Source organism: Zosterops lateralis, assembly GCF_965231275.1.
Source record: "Zosterops lateralis genome assembly, chromosome: 5".
NCBI lineage: Eukaryota > Metazoa > Chordata > Aves > Passeriformes > Zosteropidae > Zosterops > Zosterops lateralis.
The window spans coordinates 28,238,648-28,257,589 of NC_139766.1; the positions used below are offsets into that span (position 1 = coordinate 28,238,648).

The 18,942-nt window shown below is 36.4% G+C and overlaps 1 protein-coding gene across 4 annotated transcripts in view; it reads left to right on the forward strand.

Moving 5' to 3' along the window:
• The window catches only part of TRMT9B (tRNA methyltransferase 9B (putative)), a 110,361-nt gene extending 92,011 nt beyond the window's left edge, over positions 1-18,350 (forward strand). For all 4 annotated transcript variants that reach the window (XM_083860747.1, XM_083860749.1, XM_083860750.1 and 1 more), the window contains 3 exons: positions 9,945-10,099; positions 13,021-13,194; positions 15,990-18,350. In XM_083860747.1, the coding sequence (XP_083716873.1) occupies positions 9,945-10,099; positions 13,021-13,194; positions 15,990-17,029 (1,369 nt within the window). In that variant the 3' untranslated portion in view covers positions 17,030-18,350. The remainder of the gene's footprint in view (positions 1-9,944; positions 10,100-13,020; positions 13,195-15,989) is intronic.
• Positions 18,351-18,942: the final 592 nt, after the last annotated feature.

Here is an 18,942-nt window from a genome sequence, read left to right on the forward strand (position 1 = left end):
ATATATGCTATTTATAGCCCATGTCTTTGAACAGAGTTTGAAATCAGCCCTACATCAAGGGATAAACACATCCCATGCCAACTCTGGGATTTGCAGGTATTCTGCTGTCCATTCTGCATGGATGAGACAGAAATTGGGACAGTTGGAACAGTGTAAGGCTCAGTCTAGAAAAATATTATTTGCAAATTCCTGCCTTTAGTTATTATTAATAGGCTACCTCAGGTCAGTGAGATGATTTACAGCATAAAGTTAAGCAGATGTCCATGTCTTTGCAGTACCAGCATCTACGTGGTAGATAGTTTATAGGTAGTAATAGTGACAGAATACTCCTGTGTGACACAAAACCATGGCTTGAGGGCCACACGTCTCTTAAATTTTTGAAGATTAAAGAGATTGAAAAATACTTCAGACTTCTATATGCTTATGAAATAATTTTTACATGAAAAAATGAAGAATAAAGACACTGGTACTTCAAAAATTTGGTGTGTACCCTCATAAATGGACATAGAAATATCAGCTGAATGACTGAGAGAAAAAGAGTCTAACTGTTGAAAAATAAGATAAATGCTTGTGTCATAGCCAGGCTTTATGTAACTGACTTGAACTCATGTGACACAGAATCCTGGCTGATTTTTTTTTCCTCAGAAAAGTTTAAGCGGAACACAGTTGGATGAAAGACACTGTATAACTTGGTTTGTGTTTTGCTGTTGAAAAATATTCTGTTTTGAAGAAAACTTTACATTCATATCAACATGTAATAATTTCAGAGGAGTTAATTGCTTACAGCCCAAATTTCTTCTAAGCTAATATTTGTTTTGATGCTCCGTGTATTGATGTTTGTAGGCATCAGCTTTTTTTTCCTTGTCACACAATAATTTCCTGATTTTAAGAAAAAAAATACACCTAAAAAAGCCATGGGATTAAAATATTTTCCAATTAGAGAACTTTAGTAATGTTTATATGAAATTTCAGCTCCCCCAGGGAGCCTTTCCTTTTCATGCTGATGAGGAAAAATGGTGTTTTTCAAAGGCCTCTCTCGTCTTTTAAATAGAAGGCTTAGAAATAATGAGTTTTGTAAAAAGGTATCACTCATACTGTAATGCTCTTGAAATAATCTTTGAGTGAAGGTCTGGTGATTTGGGAAAATGAAGGATCTTTTTTAGAGATTTTGACTACAGGACCACTAGACCTTCACACTGCTCAGTCTACTACAGTTACCACTGGAAGAAGCTGTCAGTGACAGACACTTCACAGAGTGTTACATGTCAACCTTTTAGTAACAATATAATGCAGTTTTTCTGTGTCTAGGTCTAAATCTGAACCCTGACAGGTTTACTGGTGTATCTTCAGGAGCCTTTGTCAGCTGCATAAGCACCCAGTTACTATTAGAGAGTACTGATGACACTCCTAAGCACTAGTGTCAAAGACATATGAGACACCTTTTCTTTTTCAAGAGAGTAAATAGAGATATATGACTTCCTAGAACTAAAACTCACAAAAAAAAAAAAAAAAAAAGGTGTATCAGTCAGATTTTTTTAGTTTTGTATGTTAAAAAAAATGTCATAGTGGCTTTGATTTCATTCAGGTGGTCATCTACTGAGGTAACTTAGTAGCTAGTACTGTCTACCACAACATCTGTTCTTTTAAAACTGTATTTGGCGAGTATACTGAACACTGGAATACACTTGTATATGAATATTTTAAGGTAGGAAATTATTTGTTCAGTTGTAATAAACATGAAAATCAAGCGTAGTTTATAAAGTGTATCAAGAGAAACCACTTAGTAGTTCTGTAATTACTGTAATTGATTCTACAATATTTTATATCTCATCTTGAGATCAAAGGTAACCATTGGCTGCCTCCATTTGAGATCCTACTTGATAATGTGCTACTTATCTTTCTGTCTTTGAGATTTCAGCTGAAGATATGTTTTCAAGTAATTGGCAGTCTTAAGTCAGTTTGTAAATCATTTTAAATGGGGAGGTTTTGTGTATTACATCAAGTAAGTAAGCACCAACAGTGATGAGCTCTATGACTGAATAAAAGGAGAATTATACTACATAAATTAAAACTAATCCAATTGAAAATAGTACTGTAAATGCAAACCCAGCGTGTGAGGAAACAAAAGAAATTAAAAAAAAAACCGTAATTCCAGAACTGTAGAAAGACATTCAGGAATCAAATATCCCTCACCCTAAAGAATCCAGACATATGGAGAGGATACTTAGAATGACAAAAGTACTTATAGAAGACCACCTTGACTGATTCATCAGGGAAGATGAAAAGTACTAAATATTTCATGCTTGCTTAACTGATGGAAAACGAGGAGACATGATGATTGTATACAAATGTTTGAGACATACAGTGACCAAGGAGAAAAAATAGCTGTATTGAAACCTTGTGGGTAGATTGGCATGGCCAGGGGCTTTGAGATACTGATGCAGGGCACAGAGTATTTCCTGACAGGTACTTAACTGACTTTGATTTTTAACACCCCATTGGTGGAGGCTCCGTGTCCTACCTAGTCCACAGTCATTTCCAGTGCTTTCCTGATCATCTTCTTGTGTTTAAAGTGCCCTATCCATATCTCCTTGTAGCTTAACCTACTATCTTTTGTCTACCCTTCAGTTTTGGTAAACAGGTATTTCCTTCCATTTTGCAACAGCCCTTCTTGTTATGAGATGGTCCTCTCTCATTCTAGACCAACACTTTGAAAGAAATTTCTTTCCTCAGGATTTATGTGATTTCTGATCTCTTAAATATATACAGTATCTCATAATTGTTCTCTCCTATTTTATTCTTGCTTGAAGTTGAACATAATGCTCAACCTGATATGGCAGCAGTGCTGAATGTAGGAGAAGGAAAATTTTATGTAACTTGCTGGTATCTGCCCTATTTCTGTGTGCTGATCCTGATTTCTTTTTCTTTTCTTATTTTTATTGGCAACAGTATATTGCTTAAACCACCATAACAACATAGCATGTATGGTGTTAAATCTGTGAAATGTTACACATCCCAGATCCACTTCTGCAGAGCTGCTGCCAGTCATCCCATCCTGCCTTGTTCAGTCTTTGTGCAGTTGGTTATTCTTATTGAAAAGTAATGCTTTGCTTTTGTCTTTTTTGATCTGTTTAAACATTTCATTTCTGGATACCATTGTCTGATTCGTTTGAACCCTGACGATTTGGTCTGTCTGCAAGTATCATACAAACAAATTATTGAGGAATGTCCAAAGCATATTTCTGGACAGGTTTGCTCAGGGTATCCTTCTAGTGTGACAGTGAATTTTGATGACTACACTTCAAATATCTGCTTCAAAATGCTACCAACTGTACCATAATTTCTAAAATCTAAAACAACTGTCCCTAATTTTTTCACTAGAATATGATGAGACCAGGATTGTACATGTTGCCCACAGTTTCTCCAAACTAATTTCTTGTGGCTCTGAGACTGTCTAATCTGAGACCAGTGCAATCAGTTCCCTATGTACTGTTTATTAGGCTAGTTGTTTAGAAAACCCTGAAATTAAAAGCCCTAACCTATTCTCTCCCTAAGTCCCTATCGCTTTGTCAGTGATGTATTGGCACCTGGTGGCAATTAATATGAATAGTAGAGAAGAAAAACCTATTTGCTCTTCTCAGCACTACTAGACTTTCCTTCCTGCTTAGTAGGCCAAAGTTTTCCTAGGCCTTGCTTCTCCTCTGATGTCTGTACAGAGTGTTTCTGTGCAGGATCTGAAGACCCACATCAGTGCCCATCCAGCATCACGGGTTTTTGACTGTGGGAAGGGACTCTGTGCTGGGAGGTGATTTGTGAGTTTTGATATAACAGTAAAGATGAACAGACCCATAAAGGGACTGTGAAACTTCTGCATGAGTATGTTCCTGCTCTCTGGATTTTTTAATGGCCAAGGGTCCATGTTTGTGCATTTTCATTTAGCAGAATGTTACCTATCTACAGAATAGAGTTTATGTACTTAGTGAAAATAAATCTGTTTACAGTGCAACGTTTCAGGTACATAGACTATGACCCTACATGCAAAACAGCAAGGGGAATATTAAATGATTAACTGATCCAAGAATGTGCAATGAATAGTACTAGGTTTTGTCTGAACTGGAAAAGAAAGCTAACAAAATGAATGTAACAGTGAATGGCTGTCATTTTGCATTACTAGAGCTCGAACTATGAACTTATTTTGTCCAAAGTCTTGTAAGAGCAGTCTCAATCCTTTTAATGTTTTGCTGGGACAAAGTTCTGTGTATTTTAGTAAGAAAAAATACAGTGATAGTGACTTCATTTCAATCAGTGAAATTGCTTTAAAATGCTCATTTCACAGTTAGTGTTTCAGCTAAAAGTGGTTCTTGTCAAATGTGTCCCACTCTTAAATTTTGCTTTCGGAACTTCCCAAATTTTACTGGAGGAAGGGTTTTGAATCAGGATTTCAGTTCAAAAAGGTTTTAATACTGCATGGGGCTCCCCTTGCTCTGATTTCAGGCTGTGCATTTTCATGGGATTATAATGGTTCATTCGTGGTTGAAATTAATTATTGGAGCTGTTAGACTTATGTAAGCAAATCATCTCCTATTGCATCCTCTTGCTAAACTTTCTTTGCAGTTACTTTAACTGTTTATGACAGCATGCCTATTATTTTGTTTTATTATCATTTGTTTACTGATACAGCTGCTTTGCTTAGTGATTCATATCTGGAAGGCATTTGGTATGTCGGCATAGACAAGTTTCTAGTTTGCGTTACTGAAATGAGAAATCACTGTCAATCAGAATGGAAGTTGCTGCTATGATTTATAAATCCAATTCAAGGGTGAGCAAAGTTCTGATAAAGATATCTTAGGTTTGCTTTTGAGAAGGGCTGCAATGATGTTTTGATGTGAATTGGATTTTTGTCTTTGCATGGGAAAAAATACTCTGGTTTATAGTCCACTAGGGCTGTGCACTTTGTTTTCCATGGCTACCTGTATTTGAATGAAAAGACTGATAAGTTTTGGGAGTAAACTGGAAACATTTCTCACTGCATAGGTGATTCTCCCTATTCTAGAGATGGAGAAATACAAATTGGACTGCTGCACCTTTTACTTAGGTGTTAGTTACAGCTACAGGTGCATGTGTTATTGTTGGAGAGTGGGGTTTTGAGGATGTAGACCAAGCCCTTGTGCTTTATCCTGTTCCATTTAAGCAATTAATTAGGTTATTGCATCCATAGCTGGAGTTGCATGTGTAATCAAGATTTATGTTGCTGTGGCAACAAAGAGAGACACAACTGTGCTGAATTTCCTAGATCTTTGAAGCAGTTCTTTTTACCCAAAATGATATTGAGAATTCCCATCAGCATGTGAAAAAGAGTGTATCTAAGAGGGGTCCTCATTAATAGGCTGAAATCTTGCACTGAATTGCGTGAATTTGTGCTGCTCATCCAAGGGTTAGAGAAAATAGGTGGTTGCAAGAGAAAAGACAAGGAAGGCCTGTGGAGCAGATTAATCAAGAGCAATTGATTTCAAGACAAATAGGAGCAGTGCAGGAAAATTACCAGGTGGTTTTAAGAGGCCATTGACAAAGCTTTGTGACGTATACCAGGAATTGTGTTCGGCCTGGATATAAAGGCAAGGAGGAGCTGAACATGAGCGAGGTCAAGACTTCACAGCATTATACAGTATTATATCAAGTTAAATAGTCATGCTGACATAGCGTACGCTAAAGGAGATGGAGGAAGATGTAATAAATGAAAAGAAGATGGAAGATGAAAATTGTAGGTGACTGGGAGGAGATAATTTGAGGAAGGTGAGAAGGCCTGAAAGTGATTCAGAACTGCAGGTAAGTGTGAAAATGTTTTGGTAGACTGTGGTAGAGGCAGTGTTTTTGGACTGAACACTTCCTCCTGCGCTTCAGTTTCAGGACACTCCAGGCATCTGGGAGCCAGCAAGTACTTTATCCCCTTGAGGATGAGGTATTTAATACCATTAGTCAACCTTGTAAATTAAATGCTTTCAGAACCAACAACAAAATTTCAAACACACTCCCACTCCCAAAAAAACCACCCAAAAAACCCACGAAAAACAACACCCCCTCCCCCCAACAAACAAACAAACAAAAACATCAAAACCAAACAAACAAGACCCAAACATGATTTTTTAAAAATGCTGGAAATGGGGGTTATTAATTTTGGTTGTTTTCATTTCAAGGTCACGCTGAAATGTATTTCTTACTTCAGCAGGGATAAAAAATATCCAAGCAACATGACTTTTATTAAAGCAGTATCCTTGAAAAGTTAATTATCTAAAAGGTTGCAGAATGTTAATGGAAAGGGAAGAAATTAAATTACCTTAGAGTCAGAGAACTTTTAGTGAGATATATAGCTATGAAAGTATATTGTGTACAATTCTTTTTACCTTCTTGGAAGCTGTAATATTTTGGGGGCTCATTTTATTTGGTTGGTTTTGAGGTTTTTTAGTGAAGAGGGAAAAGAGCAGTGTAGGAAAAAGTCAATGGACTACAACCTGTTTACTTTCAAACAATTTGTTCATGTTATATGTGATGGACTGGTGATCCATTTCCCTGCAAATTCAGCAGAATTTTGCAGAAATTGCAGAAAATACGGTTTTCATTAAGTTTCCTCATTTAATAGATCAGCTGCAACAAGGGCCTCTTGTAGCTGCATGAACAAATCACCAGGAGGATGCCCAGGAAGCACTGAAAGGAAAGAGAATCCTGCTTTTCAGTTTTTATCCAAGCTGCTTGTTTGCAGGAGGTGGATGTTTGTTGAGCTGCATTCACATTTTGGGGACTTGTCAAGACTTGCTGCAGAGTGACTGAACAGCTCAGTGCCAATTTACTGCACATCCCCGTCTCTGCTCCAAGTCTCTGCATGAGCATAAGCACAAGAGAAGAGTTGAGCATGGGAAAAGTCTCCATAATTACACCTTCTGCTTCTCTTCTCTTTGCTGGTCTTACCAGACAGCTTCTCAGTAGCTTAAATGAGAACTGGAGCAGATGCTGAAGCAGTGGGATTTCTGGGCAGATTTTCATTACCTGCTTTGCAAAACAGACTTTCCAATTATCCAGGAAGTTAAATCCAGAAGTTGGATGAAACAAATATTTTCTACAATTCATGTCCGACAGAGGCACTGACAGTTACTTTCAAAGCAAAGAAATTGTAATGGTTGTTTTTGTTTAGAAAGAGAAATAGGGGCATTGAAATTGGCTTGTAAAGTTACATTGGTCTAAGTTTCTGTGGTTTTTTTGTTGACAGTATACTTGTATGAAAGTGGTACAGCTGCAGGTGTGGGTGCACTCCATAGGTTCCTTGCATTTTGTAAATATTGAAAGGAAGAGGTTAATTGCTGGGACATTTCCTGCTGTGCTGCAAAGTAAAACCTGATAGTATTATGGATCTTGACTGCAAAGTCAAATTGGCAAGTTCAATTTCATCATGTGCCTTAATTATTTGCCAAATATAAACAATCAGCAGGAATGGAAGTTGCTACAAAATGGTGCATGAAATAATTTGTCTTTTAGTATACTACCATTATTCTATTATAACAAAATTATTTTCTTGACAATATTTATTAAGAATATCTAAAAATAACAACCTAATGCTGTGCTGTGATACATGGAAGTCTCCAGCATGACCTGTGTAGCTGAAGACTCAGTACCAGTTCCAGTGAAGGAGAAAGTTAAAGGAAGAACTTAATGCTCTTCAATGGATTCAATAGGAAACTAAGCCAGATCTCCATCTGCATTGGAATTCAGTGTAGACATTTTAGGAAAATGGAGAAAAAAAAGACAGCATTTGGAATTCAGTATGAATGGTTGAGAACATTCTGCCTTTTCAGATTTTTTTAAGAACTGCAAAGATTGAACAAAGAGCTTCAAGTGGAAAGATAAAAGAAAGTACTTGGATACACTGAACCACATAGTAACTAAACATTAAATATAAATTAGAGCTAGGAGCTTATCAGGCAACAAAATAAAATAAATCATTGTTAGTCTTTGGAATTACTGCTTATAAATAGAAGACTCCTCGGCAGTTGAACAACCAAACAGAGCATGTTTTGAAGCAGAGAAAAAAGGAAGCTGGAGAAATGAAACACCTAATTTATTTTATTTAAGGGTCAAGTAGAAGCAGAGGATTGGGCTTTTGACTCTGAGGAATACTTGCTTGAAATTACTGCAACTAACCCATTCTGTGTGACAACATAACTTGAAATGTATTCTGAGAAAAAAGTTCTGATTGAGTAGCTTCTGGCATATGTAATATAATTTTAAGTTTATGTTGCTTCTCTTGTTCAGTCTGTTACAACTTTTCACTCTTCAGTGAAATGGAAAATGTTCCTATTAGCAATGGACTATACTGTTTCTGAGTTTAATTTTTATGTATATGTGTATATTCACCTAGTAATATGTGAGCTAATGCAGGATAAAAGAAAATTGTGGACTGTAGAAAAAAGATAAAGTAAGGATTGTGAAAATATTGAACATAAATGTTTTGAAGACACGTATTCATAGATACTATAGTCAAAACTGTATTACTGTGAAAATTGTTAACAATTTGTCCCTACCTCTTACACAGTAACAGTAAAATGGATCAGGCCTTTCATACTATTCTGTAAACATTCACACACACTTGAAGTGCATTGTTTTTTTCAGTCACTGGGATTAACTCCCGTTTTTTAAATTAAAAATATTGTTTTTGTAGGACAGGTGTGGGACAAATTGTGTCTGTATGACAGCTGTGGTGACAGCTCACTTCATTTATTGCACAAAAATTTAATTTTTTTTTCTCATAGATATCATAATTTCTCAAATATTCTCATCTTTTTCATATTAATGTATTTCAATATTAAAAGCAGGAAGCAGAAATTTTTATTATGGTTACTAAATGTATATTGTTTGAAAATCAAGGAAAGTAAATTAAAGTCTTTGCTTCTGACCTTTTCAAATGCAAAAGACTCATTTTTATGATTGTATCTTGCTAATACATTGCTTAGTCTGTTGGATTTTTGGAAACAGGCTTTATTCTCTGTTGAGTTCTTGGACAATTGAATGAGTTTTGTTTTAATAATGAGAATAAATATTTCCCAAATAAACAGGTTTAAATGAGTTTGAAGAATACCTTAACACTTTGAAATGTAATCTTATCAGCCTTCATCGGATACTCAAAACTGACCCGGTTGGTCCTTGGATGAGAGGAAACGTTGAGGAAGGTATAGATTCTGTATGAAGGAATTCAGTGTCTGCATCTGCTGGTGTTCTATTTGAGCTTAGGGGTAATAGCTAAAGTCTAAGAAGATACCATTTGTTGAATCACTAAACTAAAATACTGTGCTAAGACATGAAGATAGTGGAAGTACGGAAATCAAGGTTTTGTTGCTGAAAATCTTTAGCAAACTAATCACTTCTAGAGGGCTGATAAACCACAAATCACTTATGCATGATTTAGGAACTTAGATTTCAGGGACCAGGCTGTATTTCAAGTAACGTATTAGTAGTTTGCCTATTCACATTAGAAACAACAGGAAAGTTGATTCTTAAAATCCTGTTCACAACTGGTTGGACTGATAATCGTAAAGGTCTTTCCAAGCTAAATGATTCTATGATTCTATAACCATTCTGCACTTTCACTGAATACAGGCTCTCTTGCACCAGGTAAGTTTTTGCTATGTTGGTGAACTTGGGAATGTGCTAATTACTGCATAGGCATGTGCAGTTACATAATGCTTTACAGGGAAGGTGATGCATTCACATTTTTTCTTTCATGAAATAAAATCAGTTCCTTTGAATAAAGACTATTTTATACATATGGCTGCTAGATGGATGTAATATTTTTATGAATATAAATGTACAATGTCCTGAATTATGCATGACTATAAAATGTAAAGTCTACGCTGCAATAGTTTGTGTTTTGTTATCCATAATCTTCATTATGTTTTCAGGATGGAACATGAGGCTACCCAGCTAGAAAAGCAGCACGTGCACAGTGTGTATGAAAATACAGCTGCCTACTTTAGTGACCTGCAGACCAAAGCATGGCCTCGTGTTCGGAACTTTCTGCTGGAACGAAAGCCTGGCAGTCTTGTTGTTGATATAGGTAAGCCATTCTTTGAGGTGGCATGAAAGATTGTTTATAAGCTTTGTTAGTTTACCTGTCAATCATATTTAGCCTTCAGATCAACTTTTTCTCTCACTTGTTCAAATCTGCTTTAAAACTGCTTTTTAGCCCCCATGCTAGATGCCATATACCACTTCTTTTAATTCTTTGGCAATGTATCACATAGACCGTAAATAATTTTTTTCCCTTATTTTTGTTGAGCTAAGTCTTAGTCTATCCATTTCCCCACTGGCTTAATGGTCTGTCATTCCCCTGGAGCCCTTTTGAAAAAATTATGTTAATAGCCCAATTATTTAATATTTCATTTTCTTTAGATCGCTTGGTTTATGTAATACCAGTCTGCAATTTATTTTTCATTTATTCTAAAGCTCCTCCTAGCAAGGCTTTTTTTTAAGAGAAATCTTCTGATGTGATTACTGTTAAAAAATATTAAAAAAAATAAAATCTGAGTCCCTATGATCCTAAATATGGACACCAAAACCTTGTTTTCTTGCTATGGCATTGTCTTCCCTACATGTAGCATTTATATCTGGATTTTCTGTTGCTCCTGCAGACTTTCCAGGGGTTTCCAGGTGCTGGCATGTTTCCTTTGCATGCATTATGACTCCAGTCCTGTACAGCACATCATTGCAAAACAAATGCTCATTTGCCTCATTGTGTTTTCGGTACTGCGTAAACTGATAAAATACTTTTACACAGCAAGGTTTAACAAATGTGCACAAGAAATTATGCATCTACTTCATATGCTGTAGGCCGTATTCAGAAGATAATATGTAGTACTCCTGCTACTGTTGAGCACTACACCAAAAATACTTGATAGATTTTTTTTTTTTTAACATGCAGCTATTTTTATATGTCTGCACCATTGTCACTTATAATCTCAGGGAATATCCTATGGCATACACTCACTCAACTGAGAGTTAGACTGATACTTCTCAGCCAAAATTCTTGCTACCTCAACAGAATTAATTTGTATCTGAAGTTCTTTGAGGCTTTATCAGCAGTGATTGCTGGAAGCTTAAGGTCACCCTGCTGCAGTCTCAGCTGGAGAGAAGATCAGTCCTTACAATTGCCAATAAGAATACTCCCATTAAGGCACACAAGGTATCTTCTTTTATGATGGTTAATAAGATCTACAGGAATCTGACTACTGTGCTTACTTTTGGCACGTATTTAAGGGAGAGTTGCATTAAAGTGGCACTAGTGCCTAGTGGCACTAAACTTTTCAAAATGAGATCTTTAATTGGTATTTTTTCAGTTTAATACTACCTTTTATTATAATATTGTTTTGTCTATTTGCCTTACTATTTTTCATTGATCAAAACACACAAAAATAGCTTGGCCATTGTTAGCTTTATGAAGGAATTCACCTTCCTGATGACCCATTTAAAAGCGAATCTCTGGCAAATGTAGATTTCTAGAATACTGGGATTATTGACACTATTTAGCTTCATTCCAGAGAGGACCCTATACTTCCAAAAACTCACAGTGATTAAAAAGTACTTCACCAAAAGCCACGTATTAAGCAACTGAATCTTCCAAATTAATGATAGTTGAATAAATGTGTTTCTCTGTAAACACAATAATGAATAATAACTTATACAAATTTTTAAAATTTGTAGTTTTCTAGTATGCAGAGCTTCATGTATTATTGCATATATTCCTTGAACTGGATTAGCAATATTAGTATTTTCCATTTCCCTCAAGTGTTACTTCAAAGAATAGTGCTTGCTTTTAGCTGAGAAATATGCTTTTTTCACCACTGAAGTGTTGTTCTGTTCTGCAACAGTTCCTGTGCTGTCTCTCTAGATAATGGTGCACATTAACATCACCGAGAGCAGCAGCGCTGCAAGAAGCAGTGATGTTTCTAAAGATATCTCCAGGCCTTTAAATTGAATTACCAGTACTCAGATGATTCTCTTTGCCAAGCTGCTACCCTGTTGCGTGGCTGTCAGCTTTCAGAAATTATTCCTCACTAGTGACCCAGAGCTGCAATAAATGGCCCCCAGTATAATTTTGAAAAGTACTTGTTATGCATAAGGCATTGAGGGATCCTCTGAAAGATTTCAATTTAGTACAGCACAGTCCTTGAGAAGACAGACTTTTAGGTAGAAGACATTCTGGAACAGTTCATTACATTTACATGGGTTATAATGCATTGGCACAAAGGAAAAAGAGAATGTGCCTGCAATATGAAAAGAACTTCTATGATTTATGGTTATTTTCGTGTCTGTATCTAAAGTAAAAATTTTCCACTCTGATTTGTGTCAGTGGCATTTATGGTTTAGGACTTCTTGGAGACAAATGGGATGCATTGGAGAAGTACTGCATGGGGTTAAGCAAAGGAAAGAGATCTATTGCAGATCACTGAAAAGACATAACACACTGCCTTCAGGGAATCCCCTGAACAGAAAGCAGCTGGAAGCTGGAACGGTACTGAGGAGAGAGGCCTTAATGCTTATCCTTTCCTTACCCTCTCCTGGGTGCCCATTTATGCTCATTGTTGGTAATGAGATATACCAGGCTATATAAAGACTCAGTATGAAGCACCACGGTTGGGTTTTTATTCTCAGAGATTTACAGTAGTGCCTATGGAGGACCATTCTTTCCTCCTCCTACTGCACTTATCCTTGTTCCCCACAGAAATACAGATAATCTGCTATTATACAGGGCTTTGTAGTGGGTAATTTTGTTGGTCATGTTGGTACTGTTACAATCCTAAAAGTGTGAACATAAAATTTCAATGAACCCTGCAGCAGTTAGGCTAGTCAGCACAAACCCTCATTTTGTTTTCCAGGAAAATTTAGGATTAGGAAAGCCCTCATATTATTTTCACTGCTTTGGGAAGGAAACCAAATGTTTGGAATATACGACTTCTGACCTAGTATCCTTTTCTTTAGGTTGTGGAACTGGAAAGTATCTCAGTGTCAACACCCAAGTGTATAATCTGGGCTGTGATTACTGTGAAGGACTGGTAGAAATTGCAAGGAGGAAAGGTGATGAAGTTCTGGTGTGTGACAACCTTAACCTTCCATTTAGGGATCAGTGCTTCAATGCAGTCATTTCAATTGGAGGTAAGACAACATACCTGCATTCTGGCCCCAGCGAATGAGAATTTCTGAGTGTTCTTTTCTTTCCATGTGGCTTCATTTCATTTAATTGTTCTGAAAAAAATCCTTAGAATCACAGGAGATATAACTGAAATTAATGTAGTCAACATGGAAAAACAAAACTCTCATTACTCAAGAGGCACTGTTGACCAAGGAAATGTGCATATCACTTGTTTGTTTATATGTGGTAGAGAAAAGATTTCCTTCCAGCATGCATTTTAAACAAGTGAAAACTAATCTAAACATGGCTGCTTCAAAGCTTAAACAGATTAGATGCTCAAGACAAACTCTTGGTTTCTCCATAGGATCTGTTTTGATCAGCAAATGCATTGAAATGAAAACTTTGTAGCAGAACTTGGAACTCACATTAACTATTATGTGTTAGATTTATTTAAATTCAGATTTCTCTTACTCATAAGAACTCAGGGTCATACAAGCACTTGTTGTCTAAAATGACCAGAGCATCTCAGCATCTTAACTCTTCTGACCTCTCTTTTTGAAAATACTGCTCGTAATTTGAGAAGTATAATTTGTGAAGTGTGGATAAAAAGTAGTTAGAGTACCCAGTTACAATCTACATTTTTAGCTCTAGTCTTGATTGAGCTTCTTTCAGGGTTTTTTAATGCATTAGCAAAAGTACAAAGCATGATAATTATTATTGATAGCAATCAACAAACTACTTGAGATGTGGTAGAAATTTGTTTTTAAAATGTATCTTTCACATAAACAGGTGGCAGGAAAGGGTGACTAATATACAAACAGTAATTATATTACTTTGCTTTCATGTTGGCTAGTTAACCAGTGAGCCCTACCCACATTTTAGGTCTCGTAGCATAATTTCAGTGCTTATCAGATCAGCTGAGTCTGAAAGATAGCATACCTATCTAGTGTTTGTATCAATTATAAGCCTGACAAGTTTAAAAGTTCACATGCTATTTCAGTACATTTAACAACAATGGATTTTAATCCTTCTTGAATAGAGGTATAGTATGCCTGTGTCTCTCTAATTCTAAATAAAGTGGGTTTCATCCTATTACAGAGAAAAACAAGTATTTATGTATTTAGTCAAGTACTCTTCTTGTATTTGCTGGTATAATCATGTTTATAGGATTGATTTTTCTGCAGAACCACCAGAGTGATTCTAACCAGAAGGAATATTTAACTCATTAAAGAGTTTGCACAGATTCTGTTGGTTGATTGTCATTTCTTTCTGGTAAACTAAGTCTGTATGTGTATGCTGTCTCTGTCAGTTTTGATAAAATTTTGCAGGAGGTTCTGGGGTGATATATGGCCTAACTCCAGTATAAGAAAATATCTGTTCCCTTCTCCCTATCCTGTGCCAAAAAATTCAATTTTTAAAATTTTTTTTTCAAACTTTGCAAAAAGATTCTTTGAAGTCAGGAGTACCTGGAAACAAACACTGACTACATAGATGGGAAACTCTTCTCAGAGTTGTCTCTTTTGTATTCTCAGTAGCTTGTGAGAGCCTTGTTAACTGCCAAGAATGCTTTTCTTGGCTTGTGATAATAAAGCTACATTTTTTCCCCTTGGTAATTTAATCTGTTTTGAATAAAGACAGGGCTATTTGGATGCACTTTTCATAACTGCAGTGTTGAACTAACACTGTTTCTACAACTAGAATTGGCTACTGTCAGGCAGCACATATAATCAGATTTTTCTGAATTTATAGAGAAATGTTTTCAGCTAAGAACATATGCTATTGTCTGCTGTTCCATGGGTAGATTGAATGTTTTTCATGTAGAAGTGGCTGACTCCAAGTCCACTTGAAACAAATTGTGGAATCAGTCCTCTTTACATCGCTGAATCAAATCTAGTACTGACATATAGAACGACATGACCAATGTATCCAAGCTCAGTACAAGTTTACGCCTCTGAGAGTTTAGAGAGAAACAGTTCTCTTAGCTATTCTCTCACTGTTAAAATTGGCTCATTCATACTCGAGATGAATAGGAAGATAGAAATAATGTAGAAATCTTGAAATGTAATATCATTTCACATTGGAGTGAAATTTGAAAATGTGGAAATCGTTCTGGAAAGAAAATCCAAATACAGTGATCAAAAGTTTTATTTTAAATTTGACTTTATTTTTTAACAGCATAATATAATGTTTTAAAAAAACAAAACTCCTGAGACATGCAATGTAAACATTCTTTTTTACAAAAATTAAATTTAATTTGACAAAATTTAAACAATGGCAAATACTTTTCTAAATTTTCTCATTAGATCTCTTACAAGTGTGCTGGTCCAAAAGTTCAAAGTATCTTTTTACTGATACTACATTTTGCTGTATTTGTTACACAGTGAAAAGATTTTCTATTTTCAGTAAAATAAGTCTGAAAATTGTGCCATAAACTAAAGTCCACTCAATACTACCTAACTCACCTAAAGGCCAGGCATTTAAGTGAAAGCTTGCCATGTTACAATGGGTTATGGATTATACAGAGAAACAGAAACCTCCAGCATATATGCCTGACTTTTCTTGAATCTCTGTTTCAGGGTGTGATTTATTTCCTTCTTCCAGATTTTACTGGTTTTATCCATTGAACATAATCATAAAAGAGCATTGTGTGATGAACTTCCATTGTGGTACCTATAAATTCAGCGCTGTCACTGACTTGCAGCAAGTGATAATTTGGACTGAGGGAACTGAAATGATTGAACATGTAGAACAGGTTGAAGATGGAACTGCTTTGTCCTTACTAATATTCAATACATAATACCTTTCTTTTTTTTCATAGTGATACATCATTTCTCAACTAAACAAAGAAGAATCAAAGCAATAAAGGAAATGGCAAGGATATTGACACCTGGAGGCCAAATAATGATTTATGTTTGGGCTATGGAACAAAAGAATCGTCGCTTTGAGAAACAAGATGTATTTGTTCCATGGAACAAGGCCTTGTGCTCACGCCGTTTTTCAGAATCAAATCAATCTGGAGATAAGGGTGAGTTTGTCCATAGTGCAAAAGGCCAAGACATACACCCTGCACAGCTTGTCATCTCTGAGTGCAGCTACCAAAACAATCTGCAGCCAGAAACTGATTCAAAACATTCTCGCGATGTGGACCATTGCTTACCCAGAGCCTGCTGCATGAAAATTTCTGAGGAAGAAAACAGGTTTTACAGTGCTCTAGGAAGATCTTTCCGCTCATGGTTTTTCTCCAGATCCCTTGATGAAGCAGCCCTGAGAAAGCAAAGTGACAAAATGAAGCACCTGAAACATGAAGGAGTTTGGGCAAACAATACTGTACCCATTCAACATTCACGACACTGCAGTTTGGATTTAGGTCACCCTGGGGCACTGTTAAATGAACAAGGCTTAGATGATGATGATGATGTGTTTGTGGAAAGCCTGTCTCTCAAAAAACCACAGTGGTCACCAGCCACAGATGCACTGAAGGATTTAAGTTTAAATGGAGAACACCAAAGTGTAGCTCAGAGCAATGGGGACAAAGCTTCATTTATAAATGGCCCAGTGGAAGACAGGGACCACATCTGTGGTTGTAATAAAGATGGTGCTGGTAAATCTGATGCCAGCAAATTTTTCAAAAGAACTTCAACAACTGACTCCACTGACTCAGCTTTGGATTCAGCAGTGTCTGTTGGGGACCAGACTGATGCTGTGTTGGATACAAAGGCCTTCATGCGTTATTACCATGTTTTTCGGGAAGGAGAGCTGTGTTCTCTGGTAGAAGAGAATGTGCCTGAGCTTCAGATACTTTCTTCCTGCTATGACCATGGAAACTGGTGCATTATTGCGGAGAGAAGAGGAACATAACTATAAAGAGAACAAAGCAGAATCCAGTGACTGAGGATTTTAAGCTCTTCCTTGTGTTACTGTGAGTGTGCAGTGTAACATGGAATTTGAATCTTGTAGTTGTGTGCCATTCATTTTTGAGTTATTATCTCTCAACTATTTAACTAGCTAATGCAAGGTCTGTATATAGGAATGTAAGTGGTAGATAATATTTACATTTTGTTAAACTTTTATGAAGTTAAAACTGTAGTTTTATATTGCTCTTAGCAAATAATTGTGTTTTAAAATATACTTTTCTATTGAGAAATAAACTGTTTTATAAAACAAGGATCAGGGCATCTTTTATGAGAAATATCCTCTCAGTGGAAAGTCTAGTCTTTGTTCTTCAGATGCCAGAAGTTTTGTCACATTACTCCCTATTCCTGAAATCCTACAAATGAGACAGACACTATGTCTAACATTGTACTTGACTGTACACTGGTAGAGTGCATGCTGCAGAACTGGGAGTAAGTGTGGTCCCAGTGCTCCTTAGCTGGGAGTAAAGTTATTAATGGGCAAAAAACTGTGTACCAAACAAGCTGTGCATATTCTGTCATTGGATGTTTGTATTTGGGAGCAAATGACAGCACAGATTTTGGACAGTATTTTTCACTTTTGTTTTAAAAATAGTTCAGTTTTTTTCCTCAGGTGGAGGTGAAGTTTTATGTATTAGCTCTCACAAATACCTTATTTTAATTTCCTCTGCTGTAGTTTTTTTATTGGTTATGTGTATATAAAAGTCAGAGGGATTTATGAGAGTGTGAGTATTACATAAAGTTCAAAAATATCAAATCCTTGAAATCTGTATATCTTTTTGATAAGCCTGGCAAGCTAAGATTAAATTAATAAAAATCCAGTGCATATCTGGTCAGCTGTCATATTTACTTTTCTTGTTCACAGACATGAGAATATATATATTAGCAGTGTAATGAATAATGTAGACAGGATGAGGATAAGCCCAGTTTGCACATAAAATACAAATTCTTGTCTTGTGAAGTTTAAATGAATCTTTTGAGACCTAAGTGATAATAGATTGTTCACACAACTTTCCTGTTCCCTCCAAGACAAACCATCACTATCCATCTGCAGTAGGTTGTAGCAATTTATAGTGCTGGGGATAAAAGCTCCTGGCTTCAGAAGATCACTAGTGGAACTGCCAACAGAAGCAGGGCTAGAAGAAGCTAATTGCCTCATTAGCACAGGGTTACTCCATTCCTAGGCTTAGTTCATAGTCAGTCGTTGCAGTACAGGGCACATCTTCAGCTGATGTGATTTTGTGACCTTTAATGGAGCTGCCCAGATTTTCCCCTTCCCCCCCGCAAAAAAAAAAAAAAAAAAAAAAAAAAAAAAAAAAAAAAAAAAAAAAAAAAAAAAGAACCCCCCAAACCCCTTTTGTTACAGCAGTTTTAAAGAGCTGTATAATTAGGATATCTGTCCTATTATTGAGCAAGTGGCTTTGAATACAAGGCAATAGGAGTGAAATGCCAAGCTTTTCCAGTCTATGCTGCACGAGTAGATGGATCTGGGATTTTTCAGTAGAGAACCTTGATGGTGTTGAGTAGTTTTTGATGTAACTTCTCAGCTGTTAATTGCCACATGGTAATGTATTACAGATTTATTTACTGGGGCAATGTCTTCAAGCAGTCCTTTTTGTCTTCTTCATAGCTTAGGATCCTTATACTTTATCCTTCCTGGGTCTGTACTACAGGCCTTTGAAAATAGAAATGTGGCTAAAGAACCATACATTCGAGACTTCTGAAATACCATTCCACTCTAATCTAAATGTTGCTTTCAATACAGCCTGGGGCTGTGGCTTTCAGTTGCTGTGCATGAGCCATGCTTCAGAAAACGGGCAATACTCCCTGCCTCCCTGGGTCCAGCTGCTCCTGGCTGAG